This window comes from Coregonus lavaretus (genome assembly GCF_964263955.1).
Source record: "Coregonus lavaretus genome assembly, contig: HAP1_SCAFFOLD_312, whole genome shotgun sequence".
NCBI classification, from domain to species: Eukaryota; Metazoa; Chordata; class Actinopteri; order Salmoniformes; family Salmonidae; genus Coregonus; species Coregonus lavaretus.
Window position 1 is genome coordinate 497,583 of NW_028160464.1, and position 26,230 is coordinate 523,812.

At 41.5% G+C, this 26,230-nt stretch overlaps 2 protein-coding genes across 2 annotated transcripts; both read right to left on the reverse strand.

The window, feature by feature from the left end:
* Window positions 1-2,183: 2,183 nt before the first annotated feature.
* Window positions 2,184-7,972, reverse strand: LOC311121772 (uncharacterized protein; the record flags this gene model as incomplete). The annotated part of the gene is made up of 3 exons (XM_084196225.1): window positions 7,724-7,972; window positions 5,930-7,256; window positions 2,184-2,190 (listed from the first exon to the last, which is right to left on the reverse strand). The coding sequence occupies exons 1-3, from the start codon at window positions 7,827-7,829 to the stop codon at window positions 2,184-2,186; spliced, it is 1,440 nt and encodes a 479-aa protein (XP_084052351.1). The 5' UTR covers window positions 7,830-7,972.
* A 6,005-nt stretch (window positions 7,973-13,977) lies between these two features.
* On the reverse strand, window positions 13,978-25,853 carry LOC311121775 (uncharacterized protein). Its single transcript, XM_084196226.1, has 3 exons — window positions 25,792-25,853; window positions 20,713-20,961; window positions 13,978-18,441 (listed from the first exon to the last, which is right to left on the reverse strand). The coding sequence occupies exons 2-3, from the start codon at window positions 20,813-20,815 to the stop codon at window positions 17,426-17,428; spliced, it is 1,119 nt and encodes a 372-aa protein (XP_084052352.1). The 5' UTR covers window positions 20,816-20,961; window positions 25,792-25,853; the 3' UTR covers window positions 13,978-17,425.
* Window positions 25,854-26,230: the final 377 nt, after the last annotated feature.

The window sequence follows — 26,230 nt, forward strand, 5'->3', positions numbered from 1 at the left end:
AAAAGGTTTGCAGTTTACCAAGAGCAGATTGGGAGGGACCTTGAGGGAGGGCCAATTCTCGGGGAGATAGTGAGGCCAGAAACAAAGGTGCAGTGTCCTGGAAATCACAGTCTGTTTTGTTTTTTTCAGTTCTGCTGGGAGTACATTGGATGATGGGGTTTTGTGTTGAATTAGAGACAGTGAGACTATTAGTCAATACCTAGGAGAGAAGAGAGGTTACGGTAGCAAAGACAGACAAGAAGGAAATGGTAATAGTGGAGACAGGAGTGAGTGGAAGTGTTACAATTGTGACAAAACGGGACATTTTGCTAGAGAATGTGAGGAACCGTGTAGTTACTGTGCAAGGAAAGGGCACCAGTTAAGAGGTCAAGGGTGATAGGTCTTAGAGGAGCACACAGTGAATTTTATGGAGTTTTTTAGGTTTTGGCTGAGTTTGGGGTATATATGATTTCTTATGAGAATGAATGTCATGAGGATTAATGAACACTTGGGATAAGTAACATTTATTAAATATTTAGAATAATGGTAATGTTTGGTATACTATGGGATGGAATTTCAATTGCCTCTGAACTCTGTTTTAACTTTCTGGTGTTAATTAATCATCCACACTGGTAAATTCTAAAGGCATGAGAGGAGGACTTTAAGATAGTTTATTTTACCAGTAAATAAAAATAAGGAATGGCAATTGGATGATAAATTACCAATATTACCTAAGTGATTGTTAGGTAGGTGATAATATTGACACATGGGCAGTGACATGTGTCAAAAGGAGGGTTGGATGGTAGAACAGATTAGACAACACTTTGTTGCACATGGGATTACTAATTATTTAAAAATAATAATAATAACAAAAAAACCTTTGTTAAAGATGTGTTATCTGTGCTCAAAATAATCACCAGGGCAGACAAAGGGCACCTCAGGGTGAGTATCCTCCGGCTAAGTACCCTTTCCAGCAATTGGAAATTGATTTTATAGAGTTATCACGGAGTGAAGGGAAGACATTTAGAGTAACCCCAGATAAAGATGGGTTATCCCCCTTTGAGAAAGTGTTTGGAAGACCTTACAGAATGCCACAGTTGGCAGGACCAGACAGGCAGACATAGAACTAGAGAGCACCCTAGCAGAACACGTGAGAAGGTAGTTTATTAACCACACCTGTATGTCAGAGGTTTTGTGCCCCACCGGTGAACTAAAGGAGAAGGTGACCCACTCTATCTAACCAGGAGACTGGGTGTGGATCCAGTCCCTAAAGAAGAAAAACTGGAAGCAGCCCCGTTGGGAAGGTCTATATCAGGTCCTGTTGGTGACGGCCTTCACTGTCAGAATCGCCGAAAGATCCACCTTGGTGCATGTCACTCACTGCAAAAAGGTAAACCCAGTTACACCTGACGAACAAACACAGAGTTAGGAGAAAGAACCGATCACCAATAGGGCTCGGAGGTTGGCTCCTTAACGAAGATTCCCATACCCTGTCTGATCATCCCTGTGTGAGTTCGATAGAAGGTAAAGCAATGGGTTGGCCTCTGGCGTCTGACATGTTCTCAGGGCGAGGGTGGGGATTCACAGGTCTCCTGACGGTAGGTAGCTGTCTGATTGTGGGGGCCATATTCCTAACACACTCAAACCCTCCTGATCCGCCAGAAGTAGTAGTTAACCTAACAACAAGTTGATAAAATAATACCGTAACACAGTCTATGAAGGCATAGGAGACAGCTAGACGTAGGGAAAGGGGAAGTACTAGGGACTGTAGGGAAGGACATCACCATATGTATGTCACCATGTATATCCTGGGACTATTTAGTTGCTCATACCAAGCGGGGGGGATATGTCAATCTCCATACACAGTTGAAGGACAGGTGTAGTATTGTGAAAGTAGGGAATTACCAGAAATGGCAGTGCGACCCATATAAGGGTAGGTACTGTCTGAAAGTCTGAATTACGCTAAAACAGGTTACAGACCTGAACAAGTGAGATATCCTCTTCAACTGGGGCACCCTGTATTGTAAACCTCTCTGAGGGAGGTAGTCAGACCGGGGCTGTGGGGAAGGAGTCTTGTAGTAACTTGCACTATCTGTATCCCCCGATAAGAAAGCCACCCTGACCTAGGTTGCCTCCGTTTGAAGTCTCAGGGGATTCTTATTGTTTTTCTAGGACTAGTAAGATAGGATACAGGGTTGGGCATCTTAACTCCTGCTCCCACACAGAGAATGTCACAACTAAAGAGACCATGACTAATCTCTCCTCTTTGTTGCAACCAGAGGATTTTAGGAACCAAAACCAGGCCTGTGCTGACATCTGATGGTTGTGTGGTGATAACAGATTGTGAACTCACCTACATACGCAAACAATCAAACGTGTCAGAGACTGGTGAGCTGTCACGTAGAAAGTGGGACCTCCTCCCGGGATCCTTTGATGAAAGGATATATATTGATGGGATAGGAGTACCTCGAGGGGTTCCAGAAGAATTCAAAGCTAGGAATCAAATCGCAGCTGGGTTTGAATCAAGTATTTTCTGGTGGTCAACAATTAATAAAAGCGTAGGTTGGATAAATTATATTTACTATAACCAGCAGAGATTTATAAACCACACTCGTGATGCAATAAAGGGATTAGCTGAGCAGACAGCGGCAACTAGCTTAATGACATGGCAGAATAGAATAGCTTTAGACATGCTTTTGGCTGAGCGGGACGGGGTTTGTGTTCTGTTTGGATATATGTGCTGTACTTTCATCTCCAACAACACAGCACCGGACGGGTCCGTGACCAAAGCGCTTGAGGGACTCACCACGCTGGCGAACGAACTGGCTGAGAACTCTGGTATTGATAGCTCCATAAACGGTTGGTTTGATAACATCTTTGGTAAATGGAAAACTATTGTTGTTACTATTCTGGGTGAAGTTATAGCTTCTATGGGTATACTTGTTCTTTGTGGATGTTGTCTTATTTCCTGTGTCTGAGGGTTGGTGAGAAAAGGAGATGGAGAAGGTGGTTTCCCAACAGATGGTGAGATACGGCCCAATCCCGGACTCCGACCTAAGGAATGAAACCAGGCTTGGTGGAGGACAACGACGATCCAGATCATTTGAGACTGGATGTTTTCCTAGAACTATAAATCTCTAGTTTAAAAGTTATTGTAATGATCTTTTGTGTAATAAAGTCTCATTTTAAGTATGATGTACTAGTTACCATTGCTAAAAAGTAACGTTATGCTTTTAATCATGGGGTAACCCTGATGAACCTGTAATGTTTTTATATGCAAACCAACTTATATACTTAAATGAGTGTGATTCATTTCTATAACAACATATATTTTGTATGTGTGTAATATTTAGTCAAAGGGTGGAATTGATAGATTAATTATTAATGACTAATTATTACACCCTGAAACTGTGTATAATGTGTTAGAAATGTGTGAGTGTAGGACCAGTAAAGGCAATGGCATTGAGCCACTATTTAGCAATGTGAGTAAGAGTTAGGCCAGACAACTGAGAAACTAAGATAAAGAGGCCTCCCAATTTAGGGAGGGGAGAAACTGTTATGAAAACATGGTGCAGAATATTGTGAGAACGGCAATAACTGAGTAATGCAGGGAGTAGGATATGTGTGTGTGTGTGTGTGTATGTATGTGTGTATGCATGTGTGTATATGTGTGTGTGTGTGAACTGAAGGTCAGTAGAGCAGTTTTAGAGTGGAAAACTACAGCCCGCCTACAGAGGGGAGGGATTTATTTTTGTATGACGTATGAGTATAAAAGATGGACTCTGAAATTGTGATGGCAGAATTCTCAATGAATAAATATCTCTGACTATGCAGACCGGGACTCTGGCCGTTACTTAAATCCCAAAAGACTTACAACCTTTTGGGAGACGCACAGAGACACTAAAATAGTTTTTTTAATAATTCACATAACAGAGGTGTAGTGACGTTTTTAGTAGATAAATAGACATATACATTTTGAATTCCATGAATCAAACAAAAGCATATTTACTGTATAGAAAACGAAAAAACAAAGGTTGACCAGCACAAATTCATGTAGAACATTTATTTTTTATTAGCAGATCAATTAAGTTCATTACAGTTATCCAAATACATGAATCAATGAAATAAAAATTCCAGAAATGTTCCATACGCACAAAAAGCATATTTCTCTCAAATTTTGTGCACAAGTTTGTTTCCATCCCTGTTAGTGAGCATTTCTCCTTTGCCAAGATAATCCATCCACCTGACAGGTGTGGTATATCAAGAAGCTGATTAAACAGCATGATCATTACACAGATGCACCTTGTGCTGGGGACAAAAAAATGCCACACAACACAATGTCACAGATGTCTCAAGTTTTGAGGGTGCGTGCAATTGTCATGATGACTGCAGGAATAGCCACCAGAGCTGTTGCCAGAAAATTCAATGTTTATTTCTCTACCATAAGCCACCTCCAATGTCGTTTTAGAGAATTTGGCAGTACGTCCAACCGGCCTCACATCCGCAGACCACATGTAACCACGCCAGCCCAGGACCTCCACATCCGGTTTCTTCACCTGCAGGATCGTCTGAGGGGAAGGGGGGCGGGGTGCTGAGTAGTATTTCTGTCTGTAATAAAGACCTTTTGTGGGGATTAACTCATTCCGATTGGCTGGGCCAGGCTCCCCATTGGGTGTGCCCCTGCCCAGTCATGTGAAATCCATAGATTAGGGCCTAATTCATTTATTTCGATTAACACATTTCCTTATATGAACTGTAACTCAGCAAAATCTTGGAAATTGTTGCATGTTGCGTTTCTATTTTTGTTCAGTATAATACGACTTGTAGGACGTATCGTATGTTACGAATTAAAATGTGTATGTTCTGTTACGCATTGCTATTCATACAATATGTTATGAACTTGTAATATGTATGATATGTTATGGATTCCAATGTGTTGTTGCTAACGTTAGCTAGGTTAGGAGTTTAAGGTAGGGTTAAATGGGGATAGGGGAAGGGTTAGCTAACATGCTAAGTAGTTGCATGCTAAGCTAACATGCTAAGTAATAGCTAAAAAGTAGTAAGTAGTTGCAAAGCTGCTAATTAGCTAAAATGCTAAAGTCCTCCGTGATGAGATTCAAACACGCAACCTTTGGCTAGACGTTTGCGTTAACACGCCCACCCATCCACCGAGCAGGAGTACGGCTTCTCTCCTGCGTGTATACGTTGGTGTGTTTTTAAGCTGCCCACTTAGAACTCTCCCCACAGACAGAGTCAGACGAGGCTGAGAGGGAAGCGGTACCGCCCAATCAACTGGCAGACTATAGTGTTTGTTTTCAAAATGTGACAAACAATAGGATTGCAATAGAGTGTTCTATTTCATCCAATTCAACGTTACAACTGCTTTTATGAAATGAGAATTAAGTGATGGAGTGACTAATCTTAGCAGGTCAGAGAGAACTGATGTGGCTTTTCTCCTTGATGTAGACGTTGGTGTGTTTTTAAGTTGCTCTGCTGAGAGAAACTCCTCCCACAGTCAGAGCAGGAGTACGGCTTCTCTCCTGTGTGTGCTCTCTGATGAACTTTTAGCTCAGTTGATGTTTTGAAGCATTTTACACAGTCAGAGCAGACGTAAGGCTTCTCTCCTGTGTGTGCTCTCTGATGTACTTTTAGCTCAGTTGATGTTTTGAAGCATTTTACACAGTCAGAGCAGACGTAAGGCTTCTCTCCTGTGTGTGTTCTCTGATGAAGCTTTAGGTCAGTTGATGTTTTAAAACATTTTCCACAGTCAGAGCAGAAGTAAGGCTTCTCTCCAGTGTGTGCTCTCTGATGTACTTTTAGCTGAGTTGATGTTGTGAAGCATTTTACACAGTCAGAGCAGACGTAAGGCTTCTCTCCTGTGTGTGCTCTCTGATGTACTTTTAGCTCAGTTGATGTTTTGAAGCATTTTACACAGTCAGAGCAGGAGTACGGCTTCTCTCCTGTGTGTGCTCTCTGATGAACTTTTAGCTCAGTTGATGTTTTGAAGCATTTTACACAGTCAGAGCAGGAGTACGGCTTCTCTCCTGTGTGTGCTCTCTGATGTACTTTTAGCTCAGTTGATGTTTTGAAGCATTTTACACAGTCAGAGCAGACGTAAGGCTTCTCTCCTGTGTGTGTTCTCTGATGAAGCTTTAGGTCAGTTGATGTTTTAAAACATTTTCCACAGTCAGAGCAGAAGTAAGGCTTCTCTCCAGTGTGTGCTCTCTGATGTACTTTTAGCTGAGTTGATGTTGTGAAGCATTTTACACAGTCAGAGCAGACGTAAGGCTTCTCTCCTGTGTGTGCTCTCTGATGTACTTTTAGCTCAGTTGATGTTTTGAAGCATTTTACACAGTCAGAGCAGGAGTAAGGGTTTTCTCCTGTATGTATACGTTCATGTGTTTTTAAGCTATCCAATCGGGAGAAACTCCTCCCACAGTCAGAGCAGAAGTAAGGCTTCTCTCCTGTGTGTGTTCTCTGATGAAGCTTTAGGTCAGTTGATGTTTTAAAACATTTTCCACAGTCAGAGCAGAAGTAAGGCTTCTCTCCAGTGTGTGCTCTCTGATGTACTTTTAGCTGAGTTGATGTTGTGAAGCATTTTACACAGTCAGAGCAGACGTAAGGCTTCTCTCCTGTGTGTGCTCTCTGATGTACTTTTAGCTCAGTTGATGTTTTAAAACATTTTCCACAGTCAGAACAGTTGTAATGCTTCTCTCCTGTGTGTGTTCTCTGATGTACTTTTAGCTGGGTTGATGTTTTGAAGCATTTTACACAGTCAGAGCAGGAGTATGGCTTCTCTCCTGTATGTATACGTTCATGTGATTTTAAGTTATCAGATCGGGAGAAACTTTTTCCACAGTCAGAGCAGTAGTAAGGCTTCTCTCCTGTATGCATACGTTCATGTGATTTTAAGGTATCCGATCGGGAGAAATTCTTCCCACAATCAGAGCAGGAGTAAGGCTTCTCTCCTGTATGTATTTGTTGGTGTGCTTTTAAGCTGCTCTTTTGAGAGAAACTATCCCCACAGTCAGAGCAGGAGTAAGGCTTCTCTCCTGTATGTATGCGCTCATGTGTTTTTAAGGTATCCAATCGGGAGAAACTCTTCCCACAGTCAGAGCAGTAGTAAAGCTTCTCTCCTGTGTGTATTTTTAGGTGTCTTTTTAGCTTTGATAGAAATGGGAAAATCTCCTCACAATGTGGGCAGTGGTGAGACCTCTTAGCTCTGTGATCTTCCTGCTGTTGCTCTCTGGATGTAGAGAATGTCTCAACGTGGTCTCCTGTGTGAACAACATCAGAAGAACCAGTCAGTTGGTGCGATATACATGTCAATCAAATGTATTTTACGAAGCCCATTTTTACATCAGCAGTTGTCACAAAGTGCTTTACAGAAACCCAGCCTAAAACCCCAAAAGAGCAAGCAATGCAGATGTAGAAGCACAGTGGCCACGAAAAACTCCCTAGAAAGGTAGCAACCTCGGAAACAAACCTAAAGAGGAACCAGGCTCTGAGGGGTGGCAAGTCCTCTTCTGGCTGTACCATAAGACATATGAATTCATATAAGTAGGCTGTACAATTACAAAAGGGGAATAAAACTATTCTAAAACTGGGTAGGAGTCAAAAACTAAAAAGGGGAAAAAGTCATGAATATGATGAGCCATATCATCCTCTACTCACTATCACAAGGGTTAGTAACTACACAGGCTCAGTTCATAGAACAACAAACTTAGATAGAACCTGCTCTTACTCTGAGAAACAGATTCCCCAATCTTCTCCTCATCTTCTTCATCTTTAATGTTGATGACATTCAGCTCCAGTGTTTGACTGCATTCTTCCAGCTTCACTGATGCCATCTCTGGATCCTGCAGTGCAAACTGGGCTCCACTGTCACAATCAGGACCCAGTGACTGTAGGTTTGGACTCAGTGTGGAAGGAGAGAGGCAGGCTGGGTTTGTCCTCACTGTTGATGTTACCGGCCTCAGACTTAATCCTAGTCGTCCTGTAGTAATAAAGAGAAACAGACACTAAAGTTATTGTCTTGACAGTTCTGGCACTTTCTGTATTCTCAAAAAATATATTCAATTTTTATTGTTAATCTAATTTCCATATATCAGGTAACTAATCATTGACAACAAAACATTCATTTATTCACATAAAGTGTGTGCACTTAAATTCACATAAATGCATAAATTAATCAAAAACCATTTAGTACAAGGTTGCAGTTTGTTCTAGGCAGCACTGTGTTCTATTTTCCTGAATAACCTTGTCTTCATTGTATTATTTTAGTGTTTCTATATATTTTTTGTGTTATTAAACAACTGACGTCGGTTCAATTAATAGAATTCCATTTAGTAGTTTTTTTTGTGTGAGCCCAACACTCCGTCTTTCTAGAGAGAAATCAAATCATTAACGAGAGAAATCAAGTCAGGAACTACAGTATGTGGTACGCTGGGCTAAAGTGAGTTGTAGTTTTCAGTAAGCAAATATTCAACCTAGTTCAGTGCAGAAACGTGGTAATTCACTACAACGACCATAATCCATTGCGCCCGTTTCCCCCCCCCGACTCGGAAAGATACAGATCTCTAGAAGGGTACTTTTACGTCTGCTACGTTAGATTAGATACACACAGACAGCATGAGAGAGGAATGTAAACACAATCACGAGAGGGGGAGACAGTTCGTGAAGGAATGCCTTATCTGTCTTTGAAGAACTAGTCAAATGATTGACGGACAGCTCTTAGGCAGTCTAGCTAAATAGGTTAATTTAAGGCCATACTGTACTGACCATAATCCATTGCGCCTGTGTTTAGGATGTTTAAAGACAGTACAGTATGGGAAGCAGATGATGATAGATGGTCTGGCTGGCTGACAGCTACTGCCTGAGCAGAGGACCTTAAGGAATAAAAAACTATCAAGTAATCAAATAGAAACTAAGTATACTGAACAAAAATATAAAACGCAACATGCAACAATTTCAACGTTTTTACTGAGTTACTGTTCATATAAGGAAATCAGTCAATTGAAATGAATTCATTAGGCCCTAATCTATGGATTTCACATGACTGGGAAAGGGTGCATTTTGTATTTGTATTTATTATGGATCCCCATTAGCTGCTGCAAGCAGCTACTCTTCCTGGGGTCCAGCAAAATTAAGGCAGTTTATACAATTTTAAAAACATGGGAGGACCACCCAATCCAATTAGTCAACTGCCCAAAAAGACGCACAGATGATGTTATCTCTATTGCACTATCTGGACAAAAGGCACACCTACGTAAGAATGTTGTTCATTGACTACAGCTCAGCGTTCAACACCATAGTGCCCTCCAAGCTCATCACTAAGTTAAGGACCCTGGGACTGAACACCTCCCTCTGCAACTGGCTCCTGGACTTCCTGACGAGCCGCCCCCAGGTGGTGAGGGTAGGCAACAACACATCCTCCACGCTGACCTTTAACACGGGGCCTCTCAGGGGCGTGTGCTCCTATACTTCCTGTTCACCCACGACTTCAACACCATCATTAATGTGGTCCTCTGTAGCTCAATTGGTAGAGCATGGTGCTTTTAACGCCAGTGTAGTGGGTTCGATCCCCACGACCACCCATTCATAAAAATGTATGCACGCATAACTGTAAGTTGCTTTGGACATATTATTATATTATTATTACGTTTGCTGACGGTGGTAAGCAACTGAATGTGTCTGAATATTACTACACATGTAGAAAACTGATAATCATTACATTCAGCTTGAAAACAGTAGTGCAACCGTGAAATTGTCTATCTGATGCACCCGCGCTGAGGTCCGTTGACGCTGACCGAGAGGCGCCGCCATTTTACCGTTAAAAACAATGTATCCAAAAACAACAATAACATGTAAAACGAATTCAGAAATCTCAAATAAATGGATTCTTTATGAAATTATCTTGACGAAATAATGTAGATTAATTCACTCATACAAACCCAGTCTCCAGCGATGTGACTTATCACGTTCTTTACTCGGTTTGACACAAACATAACACATAAAACCTTCACCAAGCGTGATAATACCTTGACGGATTTGTTAACTAGCATGTTATGACATGTTCTTTCGATATTAGAAAGTTTAAACGCGCTATTACGTACCTGCAATAATACATTTGAAACGGACACAAAAGCTATCGTCTTCACAGCACAGTTCTACTGCTTCTTCTTCTTCTTCAAGGTTTTATGGCCGAGTTGGACTATTGCCGCCACCTACTGTTTGAATGTTAAATGACGAGACAGAGGCATTGATGCGAGTAACCAGTCTTGTTCAGTATATTGCAAAACATCCGGGTATCTCAAGTACACCGGTAAAACACTGGAGTTGCAGTAATTAACATTTACCAACAGATGGCATCATTGTGCCATCTTCCACCCATAACATCTTCCCTTTTATAAAATAGGACAGGAACTGTCAATTCACTAACAAAACAAACCTAGTAGTAATTTCCAACATCAACTGTTTAGTATAATTGTTTATTATTTTGTATAAAAAAAAATTCAGTTAACCACTTAACACATTTTGATACTTTCTTCACTTTTATCACTGTCTGTCAACAATCCCTAATGAGAAACCTACATATTAAGTATTTTTGGTGGCTGGGACAGACCCCCGCAGCGTGAAAAGACAGGGGGCTTGTCTGCGTGGACTGCGGGCTCCCGCACAGGCGTGTCACCTGACTGTCTAAGGGGAGTATTGATGGGCGAGGGAGTGGCCGACCGGTGATCCCCTGGCTCTTCGCCCAGTGCCTCAGGCCCCATGTGACTTGCTGGGGTTCCGTCTTTTGTCATGCGACCCCTATGACCATCAGAGTTCTGAGTAGATGCTGGCTCAGCAATCCGAAGGTCAACCCTGTTACGACGGTACAGTGATCCATTCACTTCGACCAAGTAGGAGCGTGGTGCCACTTTCTGTACACAGGATCCGAGTCTCCAGAGGCCCGTCCGGTCCCCTGGTAGTGGCTTCATTCGCACCGTTTCACCCACCCTGAGCTCAGGTAAGTATTTAAAAACATCCATTGAATTATTCAAGTAATTGCCTTAGAGTCCAATTTTTTTTACCATCACTCACAGCCAACGTTACTAACATTTTAGATTCATGCTGTGAGGTGGGAAAGCTTTTGCCACATGCAGATGCTGAAGGCAAAACACACCTCTTGACCCGGACCTGCTTGTGCATAATGTAGGTCAAGGAGCAGCCTCGTCTCATAGATTAAACATAACATAGTAAATGTACATCCGGGACTGTCAAAACAGAATGATATGTTACGTTGTTATGGTTACGTTGTTATGGTTACTTAATAAATGGAATTAGGTGGGGCTGAAATAGAGAGCTGACCCAGTTGAAAATATTGATGCCAGGGGATATTGTTGGTGACTGTGTGCTCCTGAAGTGCTGTGGCCCTGTGTGCTCTTTCATTAGTGTTGTGTTTTTTATTCCTGGTACCCTTCTACCTGAGCGCCATGAGGCCTGTGGGGCGTCGCAATGTTAGAATGATCCCAGTGTGGAGATGAAACACCTGTGTGTTGCAAAGCCACATGTTCTGTCCTCGCTACTCTAGCCAGGTGTTTTAAATGTGGGTAATAGTAATACAGAGATAATGTAAAACTACAGAGATAATGTAAAACTACAGAGATAATGTACATTTATTTTCTCCTTTCTTTTCATGTCATTATGTTTACCATTTCAGTTAAATCTGTAGTTTGAAGCATATACAGGACCCCTTGACTTTTTCCACATTTTGTTACGTTACAGCCTTATTCTAAAATGGACTAAATGCATTTTTATTCCCTCATCAATTTACACACAATACCCCATAATGACAAAGCGAAAACAACAAAAGTACAAACTGAAATTACCTTATATACATAAGTATTCAGACCCTTTGCTATGAGACTGGGAATTGAACTCAGGTGCATCCTGTTTCCATTGATCATCATTGAGATGGTTCTACAACTTGATTAGAGTCCACCTGTGGTAGTAAATTCAATTGATTGGAAATTATTTGGAAAGGCACACACCTGTCTATATAAGGTCATACAGTTGACAGTGCATGTCAGAGCAAAAACCAAGCCATGAGGTGAAGGAATTGTCAGTGGAGCTCCGAAACAGGATTGTGTCGAGGCACAGATCTGGGGAAGGGTACTTAAACATTTCTGCAGCATTGAAGGTCCCCAAGAAAAACTTGAGAAAACTCCAGGCACTCAGCCCATGAGAGCCATTCATACTGTCAGATCTAATATGGAAGAACTGAATACAACCATAAGAACCATTCATACTGTCAGATCTAATATGGAAGAACTGAATACAACCATAAGAACCATTCATACTGTCAGATCTAATATAGAAGAACTGAATACAACCATAAGAACCATTCATACTGTCAGATCTAATAAGAACTGAATACAAAAGAGAAGGAAAGGGTGACCAGTACAAATTCATGTACAAACTTTATTTTTCATTGGCAGATCAATGAAGTTCACTTGAATGCAGTTTTATCCAAACACATTAATTATCAGGTAACTAAAACAACAAGTTGTAAAATACTATTTAATAAACACGTCATCGTTTTTATAGCCTGTGTATCATTAAACAAAGTTGTTTACAGTTTTTTTCAATTGCTTACACACTCAAATTAAAACTTTCCCACAATTAGCAAAACCTTACACTCAAGGAGCAAAACACAGGCCTAGATTTGCACAACTGTAAGCTTCACACTTTTTGCAAAACACTAAAACACACTTGTATGCATTTGAGACACAGAAATGTACCATGATGTCATTTCCTATGCAATTTCGAAGCAAAGGCTTTCAAATGAACCAATTGGTTAAACACAGCCACCAGGTGTGCACACACACTGGTGCTTAATTGTAGACACACCAATCAGGTTTAAGCACTATAAAAAAGGCAACAGGTAAGTCCACCTGTCTTCCAAAACAATGGACGGTGTCAGAGGAAGAGGAAGACCTGGAGGAGGGGTAGGACATGCACAAAGAAGAAGAAGACGACAACCAAATCTATTTAAACAAAATTCGTGCTACAATTGTGGACCCATGTAATAAACCACGGACTAACACTGAGGGGGGCTGGACTGAGAGTACAGCCTAACCTAAGCAGGTACACAGTGGCATCAATAGCTCGGACATTTCGTCAAGAGCACAGGTGAGAAACTTATCTTCTGTCAACAGAAAATCCATAGCTTACTGCATGTACTATTATCAACAGTTTTGGTATCTATTCCTCTATCATGTTACAGTAAGCTACATGTATTTTGTTTGGCCAACATAGGATTGAACGTCGAGAACACCAAGGAGGGAGGGGCCCCATATTCACACAGAAGCAAGAGAGAGAGAGAGATCATAAACCTTGGTTTTGGCCAATAATGCAATCAGACTTAGAGATATTCAAGCCCATATTGTCAATGATCACCGAATTTTCAATAATGTCCAACATGTCTCTCTGTCAACAATAGCCCGTATCCTTAAAAAAACTTCCAAGTTCTGATGACACAACTGTATAAAAGTGCCATTTGAAAGAAATTCAGACAGGTTGAAAGGCCTGCGGTGTGAATATGTGGTGGTACGTTTTGTTCACTGACTGTAGTATTGTGTACTGCACACACAACCTTTTTAATGTACATGTAATTTTACTGTATAGCAGACCTACAGTAAATTGATCTACACAATGTGATCTTTTGCTGTATTTCAGAGAGTTTTGCAAATGGATGCAGAGGAAGTCCCGCATGAGTTTATACAGTGGGGGGGAAAAAAGTATTTAGTCAGCTGTAAGTCGCTCTGGATAAGAGCGTCTGCTAAATGACTAAAATGTAAATGTATGTCAGCCACCAATTGTGCAAGTTCTCCCACTTAAAAAGTAATTTTCATCATAGGTACCTTCCATCAGCAAGGGCATTGAAGATGAAACGTGGCTGGGTCTTTCAGCATGACAATGATCCCAAACACACCGCCCGGGCAACAAAGGAGTGGCTTCATAAGAAGCGTTTCAAGGTCCTGGAGTGGCCTAGCCAGTCTCCAGATCTCAACCCCATAGAAAATCTTTGGAGGGAGTTGAAAGTCTCTGAAAGTCTCTGGATAAGAGCGTCTGCTAAATGACTAAAATGTAAATGTATGTCAGCCACCAATTGTGCAAGTTCTCCCACTTAAAAAGATGAGAGAGGTCTGTAATTTTCATCATAGGTACCTTCCATCAGCAAGGGCATTGAAGATGAAACGTGGCTGGGTCTTTCAGCATGACAATGATCCCAAACACACCGCCCGGGCAACAAAGGAGTGGCTTCGTAAGAAGCGTTTCAAGGTCCTGGAGTGGCCTAGCCAGTCTCCAGATCTCAACCCCATAGAAAATCTTTGGAGGGAGTTGAAAGTCTTGTGTTGCCCAGCGACAGCCCCAAAACATCACAAAATACCAGCAAGTGTGTGAAAACCTTGTGAAGACTTACAGAAAACGTTTGACCTGTGTCATTGCCAACAAAGGGTATAACTAAGTATTGAGAAACTTTTGTTATTGACCAAATACTTATTTTCCACCATAATTTGCAAATAAATTCATTAAAAATCCTACAATGTGATTTTCTGGAAAAAAAAATGCTCATTTTGTCTGTCATAGTTGACGTGTACCTATGATGAAAATTACAGGCCTCTCTCATATTTTTAAGTGGGAGAACTTGCACAAATGGTGGCTGACTAAATACTTTTTTCCCCCCATTATATACATTGAGGCTGGATTTAACCTGACAACAGTGAGAAGAAGGGGAAGAAACATCCTTGGCTATTGTCAATGTACCAGGGCAACGTGGGGGTAAGATTACCCTTTGTGCTGCCATTACACAGAATGGGGTCCTCCACTGCCATGCCAACTTGGGTCCTTAAAACACTGACCTCATTCTTACATTTTTAGACAGATTACACAATATTATCAGAGCAGCAAACCAAAGGGACCAGATGCAATTCATTGTCGTCTGGGACAATGTAGCTTTCCATCATTCTGCTCTGGTCCAAAACTGGTTTCATCAACACCCACAATTTACAGTTCAATACCTTCCACCATACTCCCCCCTTCCTAAACCCCATCGACGAGTTCTTCTCAGCATGGCGGTGGAAGGTTTATGATCTCCGGCCCTATGTCCAGATGGCCCTCATTCAATCTATGGTGGAAGCATGTGATCAAATTGAAACAGCATCCATACAAGGGTGGATTCATCACTCCAAAAGATTCTTCCCACGTTGCCTTGCAAATGAAAATATAGCCTGTGATGTTGACGAGGCCCTGTGGCCAGATCCAGCTAGGCGGAGAGATGTTTAGCTTATTTTTCTTTTTTTATTCGGTACTGAACTGGATATGTAATTTGTTACAGTATTACTGTAAGCTTACAGTGCAATGGTACGTTCAGTAATACTGTATGAAAACTGGAAAATGTTTTGTTGAAATGTTCATTATTGACTGACTTGAGTACATGAAAATAAATACATATTTTAATTAGTCTGCACAATTGGGGGTCATGTAGTGTTGGTGAATTATTTTTTACACTTTCTCTGTGTAAATGCTAAAAGTGTTTTAAGGTTGAGCACAGGAGTGTCTAACTGATTCAAACAGAATCAGACCATATGATGGTTGGGTTTTATGTTATGACATCACAATAAGGTTTTTAGAAGACATTGTATAGTTTTGACAACAGCGTTCCATTTTGCAAATGATCTGAGGTGTTGTGCTACTTTGGTGTAGTGTTGTGCTCATTGTGTGAAGGGGTCTGAAAAACCGGGCCCCGTTTTCAAAATTGTGCTTAAGCAATTGAAAAAAAAACTAATAGCTAAAATAATCCCCCCAAACTAATGGTGAAAACTGATCATCACACCATCTCTGTCTGATACATGTTGTGTCTACTAGCTCATTCCAACAGAATACTGCAGAGGGACAACCTGGTCTCAGAGCAAAACGTATGTTACAAAAAAAATCATGTATGTTATGTTACATTACATTGGCTTACCAATGTAATACATGTCGTATAATATAAAGTGAAATAAAATATAAGCGCAACATGTAAAGTTTTGTTTCATGAGCTGAAATAAAAAAATCCCAGAAATGTACCATATGCGTAAAAAGCTTATTTCTCTCAAATGTTGTGCACAAATTTGTTTACATCCTGTTTAGTGAGCATTTCAGCCTTTGTCAAGATAATCCATCCAACTGACAGGTGTGGTATATCAAGAAGCTGATTAAACAGCATGATCATTACACAGGTGCACCTTGTGCTGGGGACAATAAGGCCACACAACACAATGTCACAGATGTCTCAAGTTTTGAGGGAGTGTGCAATTGTCATGATGACTGCAGGAATATCCACCAGAGCTGTTGCCAGATAATTCAATGTTTATTTCTCTACCATAAGCCGCCTCCAATATCGTTTTAGAGAATTTGGCAGTACGTCCAACCCGCCTCACAACCGCAGACCACATGTAACCACGCCAGCACAGGACCTCCACATCCGGCTTCTTCACCTGCAGGATCGTCTGAGGGGAAGGGGGGCGGGGTGCTGAGTAGTATTTCTGTCTGTAATAAAGACATTTTGTGGGGAAAAACTCATTCTGATTGGCTGGGCCAAGTGGGTGGGCCTATGACCTCCTAGGCCCACCCATGGCTGCGCCCCTGCCCAGTCATGTGAAATCCATAGATCAGGGCCTAATTTATTTATTTCAATTGACAGATTTCCTTATATGAACTGTAACTCAGCAAAATCTTGGAAATTGTTGCGTTTCTATTTTAGTTACGACTTGTAGGACGTATCGTATGTTACGAATTAAAATGTGTATGTTCTGTTACGCATTGCTATTCATACAATAGGTTACGAACTTGTAATATGTATGATATGTTATGGATTCCAATGTGTTGTTGCTAACGTTAGCTAGGTTAGGGGTTTAAGGTAGGGTTAAATGGGGTTAGGGGAAGGGTTAGCTAACATGCTAAGTAGTTGCATGCTAAGCTAACATGCTAAGTAATAGCTAAAAAGTAGTAAGTAGTTGCAAAGTTGCTAATTAGCTAAAATGCTAAAGTCCTCCGTGATGAGATTCTCCCCACAGACAGAGTCAGACCAGGCTGAGAGGAAAACAGTACCACCCAGTCAACTTGCAGACTATAGTGTTTGTTTTCTAAATGAGAAGCCTCACAGAGGGTATTCAACACTAAGGGCAAATCCAAGGTCATCTCAATATCTTTACAGTAGAAGCTATCAAAACTGACAAGGTGCACACTGATCAGTAAAGAGATGCTAACATTCTATAACGTTCCCTTTCCTCTGCACAGTTCTCTCACAGTGAGAAACAATAGGATTACAATAGTGTTCTACGCTTTCTTCATTTGATCCAATTCAACGTTACAACTTATTTTATGAGATGAGAATTAAGTGATGGAGTGACTAATCTTAGCAGGTCTTAGAGAACTGATGTGGCTTTTCTACTTGATGTATACGTTGGTGTGTTTTTAAGTTGCTCTGGTAAGAGAAACTCCTCCCACAGTCAGAGCAGGAGTACGGCTTCTCTCCTGTGTGTGATCTCTGATGAACTTTTAGCTCAGTTGATGTTTTGAAGCATTTTACACAGTCAGAGCAGACGTAAGGCTTCTCTCCTGTGTGTGCTCTCTGATGTACTTTTAGCTCAGTTGATGTTTTGAAGCATTTTACACAGTCAGAGCAGGAGTAAGGGTTTTCTCCTGTATGTATGCGCTCATGTATTTTTAAGGTATCCAATCGGGAGAAACTCTTCCCACAGTCAGAGCAGGAGTAAGGCTTCTCTCCTGTGTGTGTTCTCTGATGAAGCTTTAGCTCAGTTGATGTTTTGAAGCATTTTACACAGTCAGAACAGTAGTAATGATTCTCTCCTGTGTGTGCTCTATGATGTAGTTTTAGCTCAGTTGATGTTTTGAAGCATTTTACACAGTCAGAGCAGACGAAAGGCTTCTCTCCTGTATGTATACGTTCATGTGATTTTAAGTTATCAGACCGGGAGAAACTTTTTCCACAGTCAGAGCAGTAGTAAGGCTTCTCTCCTGTATGCATACGTTCATGTGATTTTAAGGTTTCCGATCGGGAGAAACTCTTCCCACAATCAGAGCAGGAGTAAGGCTTCTCTCCTGTATGTATTTGTTGGTGTGCTTTTAAGCTGCTCTTTTGAGAGAAACTATCCCCACAGTCAGAGCAGTAGAAAGGCTTCTCTCCTGTATGTATGCGCTCATGTGTTTTTAAGGTATACAATTGGGAGAAACTCTTCCCACAATCAGAGCAGTAGTAAGGCTTCTCTCCTGTGTGTATTTTTAGGTGTATTTTTAGCTTTGACAACGTTGGGAAAATCTCCTCACAATGTGGGCAGTGGTGAGACCTCTTAGCTCTGTGATCTTCCTGCTGTTGCTCTCTGGATGTAGAGAATGTCTCAACATGGTCTCCTGTGTGAACAACATCAGAAGAACCAGTCAGTTGGTGTGATATACAGTGGGGAAAAAAAGTATTTAGTCAGCCACCAATTGTGCAAGTTCTCCCACTTAAAAAGATGAGAGAGGCCTGTAATTTTCATCATAGGTACACGTCAACTATGACAGACAAAATGAGGAAAAAAAATCCAGAAAATCACATTGTATGATTTTTAATGAATTTATTTGCAAATTATGGTGGAAAATAAGTATTTGGTCAATAACAAAAGTTTCTCAATACTTTGTTATATACCCTTTGTTGGCAATGACACAGGTCAAACGTTTTCTGTAAGTCTTCACAAGGTTTTCACACACTGTTGCTGGTATTTTGGCCCATTCCTCCATGCAGATCTCCTCTAGAGCAGTGATGTTTTGGGGCTGTCGCTGGCCAACACGGACTTTCAACTCCCTCCAAAGATTTTCTATGGGGTTGAGATCTGGAGACTGGCTAGGCCATTCCAGGACCTTGAAATGCTTCTTACGAAGCCACTCCTTTGTTGCCCGGGCGGTGTGTTTGGGATCATTGTCATACTGAAAGACCCAGCCAAGTTTCATCTTCAATGCCCTTGCTGATGGAAGGAGGTTTTCACTCAAATTCTAACGATACATGGCCCCATTCATTCTTTCCTTTACACGAATCAGTCGTCCTGGTCCCTTTGCAGAAAAACAGCCCCAAAGCATGATGTTTCCACCCCCATGCTTCACAGTAGGTATGGTGTTCTTTGGATGCAACTCAGCATTCTTTGTCCTCCAAACACGACGAGTTGAGTTTTTACCAAAAAGTTCTATTTTGGTTTCATCTGACCATATGACATTCTCCCAATCCTCTTCTGGATCATCCAAATGCACTCTAGCACGGGCCTGGACATGTACTGGCTTAAGCAGGGGGACACGTCTGGCACTGCAGGATTTAAGTCCCTGGCGGCGTAGTGTGTTACTGATGGTAGGCTTTGTTACTTTGGTCCCAGCTCTCTGCAGGTCATTCACTAGGTCCCCACGTGTGGTTCTGGGATTTTTGCTCACCAGTCTTGTGATCATTTTGACCCCACGGGGTGAGATCTTTCGTGGAGCCCCAGATCGAGGGAGATTATCAGTGGTCTTGTATGCCTTCCATTTCCTAATAATTGCTCCCACAGTTGATTTCTTCAAACCAAGCTGCTTAACTATTGCAGATTCAGTCTTCCCAGCCTGGTGCAGGTCTACAATATTGTTTCTGGTGTCCTTTGACAGCTCTTTGGTCTTGGCCATAGTGGAGCTTGGAGTGTGACTGTTTGAGCTTGTGGGCAGGTGTCTTTTAAACTGATAACAAGTTCAAACAGGTGCCATTAATACAGGTAACGAGTGGAGGACAGAGGAGCCTCTTAAAGAAGAAGTTACAGGTCTGTGAGAGCCAGAAATCTTGCTTGTTTGTAGGTGACCAAATACTTATTTTCCACCATAATTTGAAAATAAATTCATTAAAAATCCTACTATGTGATTTTCTGGAATTTTTTTCCTCAATTTGTCTGTCATAGTTGACGTGTACCTATGATGAAAATTACAGGCCTCTCTCATCTTTTTAAGTGGGAGAACTTGCACAATTGGTGGCTGACTAAATACTTTTTTTCCCCACTGTACATGTCAATCAAATGTATTTTACGAAGCCCATTTTTACATCAGCAGTTGTCACAAAGTGCTTTACAGAAACCCAGCCTAAAACCCCAAAAGAGCAAGCAATGCAGATGTAGAAGCACAGGGGCCACGAAAAACTCCCTAGAAAGGTAGCAACCTCGGAAACAAACCTAAAGTGGAACCAGGCTCTGAGGGGTGGCAAGTCCTCTTCTGGCTGTACCATAAGATATATGCATTCATATAAGTAGGCTGTACAATTACAAAAGGGGAATAAAACTATTTTAAAACTGGGTAGGAGTCAAAAACTAAAAAGGGGACAAGGTCATGAAAATGATGAGCCATATCATCCTCTACTCACTATCACAAGGGTTAGTAACTACACAGACTCATTTCATAGAACTTTAAAACATTGGCAGTTTGTCTACTTCACTTCTTTAGTCTACACTCTGAGCACTCCAGATAGTGAATAAAACACATGCTGGCAATAATGGTGTCAAACCATGTAAGTGTCAATAGCATGAAATAATATCTACCTTCTCATTGAAACAGTTCATCATGAAACAGTTCTACTGCAACTTTGATTGCACATTGGGAAGTTGAATAACACAAACTTAGTTAGATAGAACCTGCTCTTACCACGAGAAACACATTTCCCAATCTTCTCCTCCTCTTCTTCATCTTTAATGTTGACATTCAGCTCCAGTGTTTGACTGCAGTCTTCCAGCTTCACTGATGCCATCTCTGGATCCTGCTTAGCAAACTGGGCTCCACTGTCACAATCAGGACCCAGTGACTGTAGGTTTGGACTCAGTGTGGAAGGAGAGTGGCAGGCTGGGTTTGTTCTCACTATTGATGTTACCGGCCTCAGACTTAATTCTAGCCGTCCTGTAGTAATAATGAGAAACAGACACTAAAGTTATTGTCTTGACAGTTCTGGCACTTTCTGTATTCTCAAAAAATATATTCAATTTTTATTGTTAATCTAATTTCCATATATCAGGTAACTAATCATTGACAACAAAACATTCATTTATTCACATAAAGTGTGTGCACTTAAATTCACATAAATACATAAATGAGTCAAAATCCATTTAGTACAAGGTTGCAGTTTGTTTTACATTTACATTTTAGTCATTTAGCAGACGCTCTTATCCAGAGCGACTTACAGTTAGTGAATACATTTATTTTTTTTTTACTGGCCCCCCGTGGGAACCGAACCCACAACCCTGGCGTTGCAAACGCCATGCTCTATCAACTGAGCTACATCCCTGCCGGCCATTCCCTCCCCTACCCTGGACGACACTGGGCCAATTGTGCGCCGCCCATGAGTCTCCCGGTCGCGGCCGGCAGCGACAGAGCCTGGATTCGAACCAGGATCTCTAGTGGCACAGTTAGCACTGCGATGCAGTGCCTTAGACCACTGCGCCACTCAGGAGAGACCACTGCGCCACTTTTAGGCAGCACTATGTTCTATTTTCCTGAATAACCTTGTCTACATTGTATTATTTTAGTGTTTCTATATTTATTTGTGTTATTAAACAACTGACTACGGTTCAATTACTAGAATTCCATTTAGTGTTTTTTTTTTTGCGTGAGCCCAACACTCCGTCTTTCTAGAGAGAAATCAAATCATTAACGAGAGAAATCAAGTCAGGAACTACAGTATGTGGTACGCTGGGCTAAAGTGAGTTGTAGTTTTCAGTAAGCAAATATTCAACCTAGTTCAGTGCAGAAACGTGGTAATTCACTACAACGACCATAATCCATTGCGCCTGTTTCCCCCCCCCCCGACTCGGAAAGATACAGATCTCTAGAAGGGTACTTTTACGTCTGCTACGTTAGAGTAGATACACAGACAGCATGAGAGAGGAATGTAAACACAATCACGAGAGGGAGAGACAGTTCGTGAAGGAATGCCTTATCTTCTTTGAAGTAATCAATTAGAAACTAAGTATACTGAACAAAAATATAAAACGCAACATGCAACAATTTCAACGTTTTTACTGAGTTACTGTTCATATAAGGAAATCAGTCAATTTAAATAAATTCATTAGGCCCTAATCTATGGATTTCACATACATTTACATTTACATTTTAGTCATTTAGCAGACGCTCTTATCCAGAGCGACTTACAGGAGCAATTAGGGTTAAGTGCCTTGCTTAAGGGCACATCGACAGATTTTTCACCTAGTCGGCTCGGGGATTAGAACCAGCGACCTTTCGGTTACTGGCAAAACGCTCTTACCCACTAAGCTACCTGCCGCCCCACATGACTGGGAAGGGGTGCATTTTGTATTTGTATTTATTATGGATCCCCATTAGCTGTTGCAAGCAGCTACTCGTCCTGGGGTCCAGCAAAATTAAGGCAGTTTATACATTTTTAAAAACATGGGAGGACCACCCACTGGGGCCCAGCCAAATCAGAATGAATTTTCTCCCACTAAAGGGCTTTAGTCCATGCAGAGCTAATCCTTAGTTCGCTCCTGTAAGTCGCTCTGGATAAGAGCGTCTGCTAAATGACTAAAATGTAAATGTAAATGTAATCAGCTGTCCAGGTGGATGGTCTCAGACGATCCCGCAGGTGAAGAAGCCGGATGTGGAGGTCCTTGGCTGGTGTGTTTAAACTTGCTCTGCGGTTGTGAGGCCGGTTGGACATACTGACAAATTCTCTAAAACGACATTGGAGGCGGCTTATGGTAGAGAAATAAACATTAAATTCTCTGGCAACAGATCCTGTGGACCATTCCTGCAGTCAGCATGCCAATTGCACCCTCCCTCAAAAATCTGTGGCATTGTGTTGTGACAAAACTGCACATTTTAGAGTGCTCTTTTATTGTCCCCAGCACAAGGTGCACCTGTGTAATGATCATGCTGTTTAATCAGCTTCTTGATATGCCACACCTGTCAGGTGGATGGATTATCTTGGCTATAGAGAAATGCTCACTAACAGGGATTTCTGTACAAAATTTGAGCTAAATAAACGTAAATTTCTGGGATCTTTTATTTCAGTTCATGAAACATGGGAGCAACACTTTACATGTTAGGTTTATATTTTTGTTCAGTATAATATACACAACTGAAATATTTAGTTTTTTCATAGTAACTTTCTACTTTTTAAATGTCTACCAAATGTGGACCTGACAGAGACAAAGGAATATTTTCAATGTTTTGGCAATTGAATGTTCACTATTTTGGCCTTTGGAATTTCCATTAAAAAGCTCTAAAATCATTGTCATTATTTCATTACTTATTTCATGTAAAAAATACATAATTGAAACTCAAATCTGTGATTCTTTTTTAATAATCGAACCGAAACTAACCTAAAAATCGCACTAATCGCTCAGCACTAGTATTATGGATTACAAAGGGAAACCCAGCCGAGAGCTGCCCAGTGACACGAGCCTACCAGACAAGCTAAATGACTTATATGCTCGCTTCGAGGCAGCCAACACTGAACCATGAGTGAATGCACCAGCTGTTCCGGACGACTGTATGATCACGCTCTCCATAGCCTTTAAACAGTCAGACCTTTAAACAGGTTAACATTCACAAAGCCGCCGGGCCAGACGGATTATCATGACGCGTACTCGGAGCATGTGCTGTCCAGCTGGCAAGTGTCTTCAGTGACATTTTCAACCTCTCCCTGACCCAGTCTGTATACCTGCATGTTTCAAGCAGACCACCATAGTCCCTGTGCCCATGAACACCAAGGTAACCTGTCTAAATGACTACTGCCCCGTAGAACTCACATCTGCAGCCATGAAATGCTTTGAAAGGTTGGTCATGGCTGACATCAACACCATCATCCCAGAAACCCACTCCAATTAGTCTACAGCCCCAACAGCCCCACAGATGACGTAATCTCTATTGCACTATCTGGACAAAAGGCACACCCACGTAAGAATGTTGTTCATTGACTACAGCTCAGCGTTCAACACCATAGTGCCCTCCAAGCTCATCACTAAGTTAAGGACCCTGGGACTGAACAACTGGCTCCTGGACTTCCTGACGAGCCGCCCCCAGGTGGTGAGGGTAGGCAACAACACATCCTCCACGCTGACCTTTAACACGGGGCCTCTCAGGGGCGCATGCTCCTATACTTCCTGTTCACCCACGACTACGTGGCTGCGCACGACTTCAACACCATCATTAAGTTTGCTGACGGTGGTAGGCCTGATCACCGACGACATGGGCAAGACTCAGGAGCTTATCGAGGACTACAGGAAACGGAGGGCAGAACACGCCCCCCCATTCACATTGACGGGGGTATAGTGGAGCGGGTCGAGAGCTTCTAGTTCCCCAGTGTCCACGTCACTAAGGACCTATCATGGTCCAAACACACCACCAGTCGTGAAGAGGGCACGACAACGCCTCTTCCCCCTCAGGAGGCTGACAAGTTTTGGCATGGGCCCTCAGATCCTCAAAAAGCTGCACCATTGAGAGCATCTTGACTGGCTGCATCACCGCTTGGTATGGCAACTGCTCTGCATTCGAGTGCAAGGCGCTACAGAGGGTAGTGCGTACGGCCCAGTAATTCACTGGAGCCGAACTCCCTGTCATCCAGGACCTCTATACCAGGCGGTGTCAGAGGATGGCCCTAAAAATTGTCAAATAATCCAGCCAACCAAGTCATAGACTGTTGTCTCTACTACAACAAGGCAAGCGGTACCGGAGCGCCAAGTCTGGGACCAAAAGGCTCCTGAACAATTTGTAACCCAAGCCATAAGACTGCTGAACAGTTAATAAAATGGCTACCTGGACTATTTACATTGACCCCCTTTTTATTATTTATCTAAAATGTTTTGCACTGACTCTATGCACACTTCCTGCTCCACACAAACTACACTGACACTCAACACACACACACACGCATATTGACGCCACAAACACACATAAGCTGCTGCTACTCTGTTTATTATATATCCTGATTACCTAGTCACATTTCACCCTACCTACATGTACATACTGTATTACCTCAATTAACACTGCAGATTCATACTGTATTACCTTAATTACCCCTGAACATTGACTCGGTACTGGTACTCCTTGTATATAGCCTCGTTGTTTTTTATGTGCTACTATTTACTTTTGAATGTATCAAATATTTGTCTTAGATTTTTTAAACTATGCATTATTGGTAATGGGCTCGTAAGTAGGCATTTCACTGTAAAGTCTACACGTAGTATTTGTCGCGTATGACCAATAAAATGTGATTTCGCTCGCAAAAAACAATATTATTTCCCATTCACACCATAGTATCAAATGTAGATAAGATAGAAACAACTGAATGTGTCTGAATATTACTACACATGTAGAAAACTGCTAATCATTACATTCAGCTTCAAAACAGTTGGTCGACCGTGACATTTTCTCTCTGCACCGACACTGTTCTCACTGAAGTCCGTTGACGCTGACCGAGAGGCGCCGCCATTTTATCGTTAAAAACAATGTACCCAAAAAAACAATAACATGTAAAACGAATTCAGAAATCTCAAATAAATTGATTCTTTATGAATTTATCTTGACTAAATAATGTTTCATTCCCTCAGAAACCCAGTCTCCAGCGATGTGACTTATCACGTTCTTTACTCGGTTTGACACAAACATAACACATAAAACCTTCACCAAGCGTGATAATACTTTGACGGATTTGTTAACTAGCATGTTATGACATGTTCTTTCGATATTAGAAAGTTTAAACGCGCTATTACATACCTGTAGTAATACATTTGAAACGGACAGAAAAGCTATCGTCTTCACAGCACAGTTCTACTGCTTCTTCTTCTTCTTCAAGGTTTTATGGCCGAGTTGGACTATTGCCGCCACCTACTGTTTGAATGTTAAATAACGAGGCAGAGGCATTGATGCGAGTAACCAGTCTTGTTCAGTATATTGCGTTACATCCGGGTATCTCAAGTACACCGGTAAAACACTGGAGTTGCAGTAATTTACATTTACCAACAGATGGAATCATTATAACATCTTCCCTTTTATAAAATAGGACAGGAACTGTCAATTCACTAACAAAACAAACCTAGTAGTAATTTCCAACATCAACTGTTTAGTATTATTTTTTATTATTTTTTATTTAAAAAAAAGCAGTTAACCACTTAACACATTTTGATACTTTCTTCACTTTTATCACTGTCTGTCA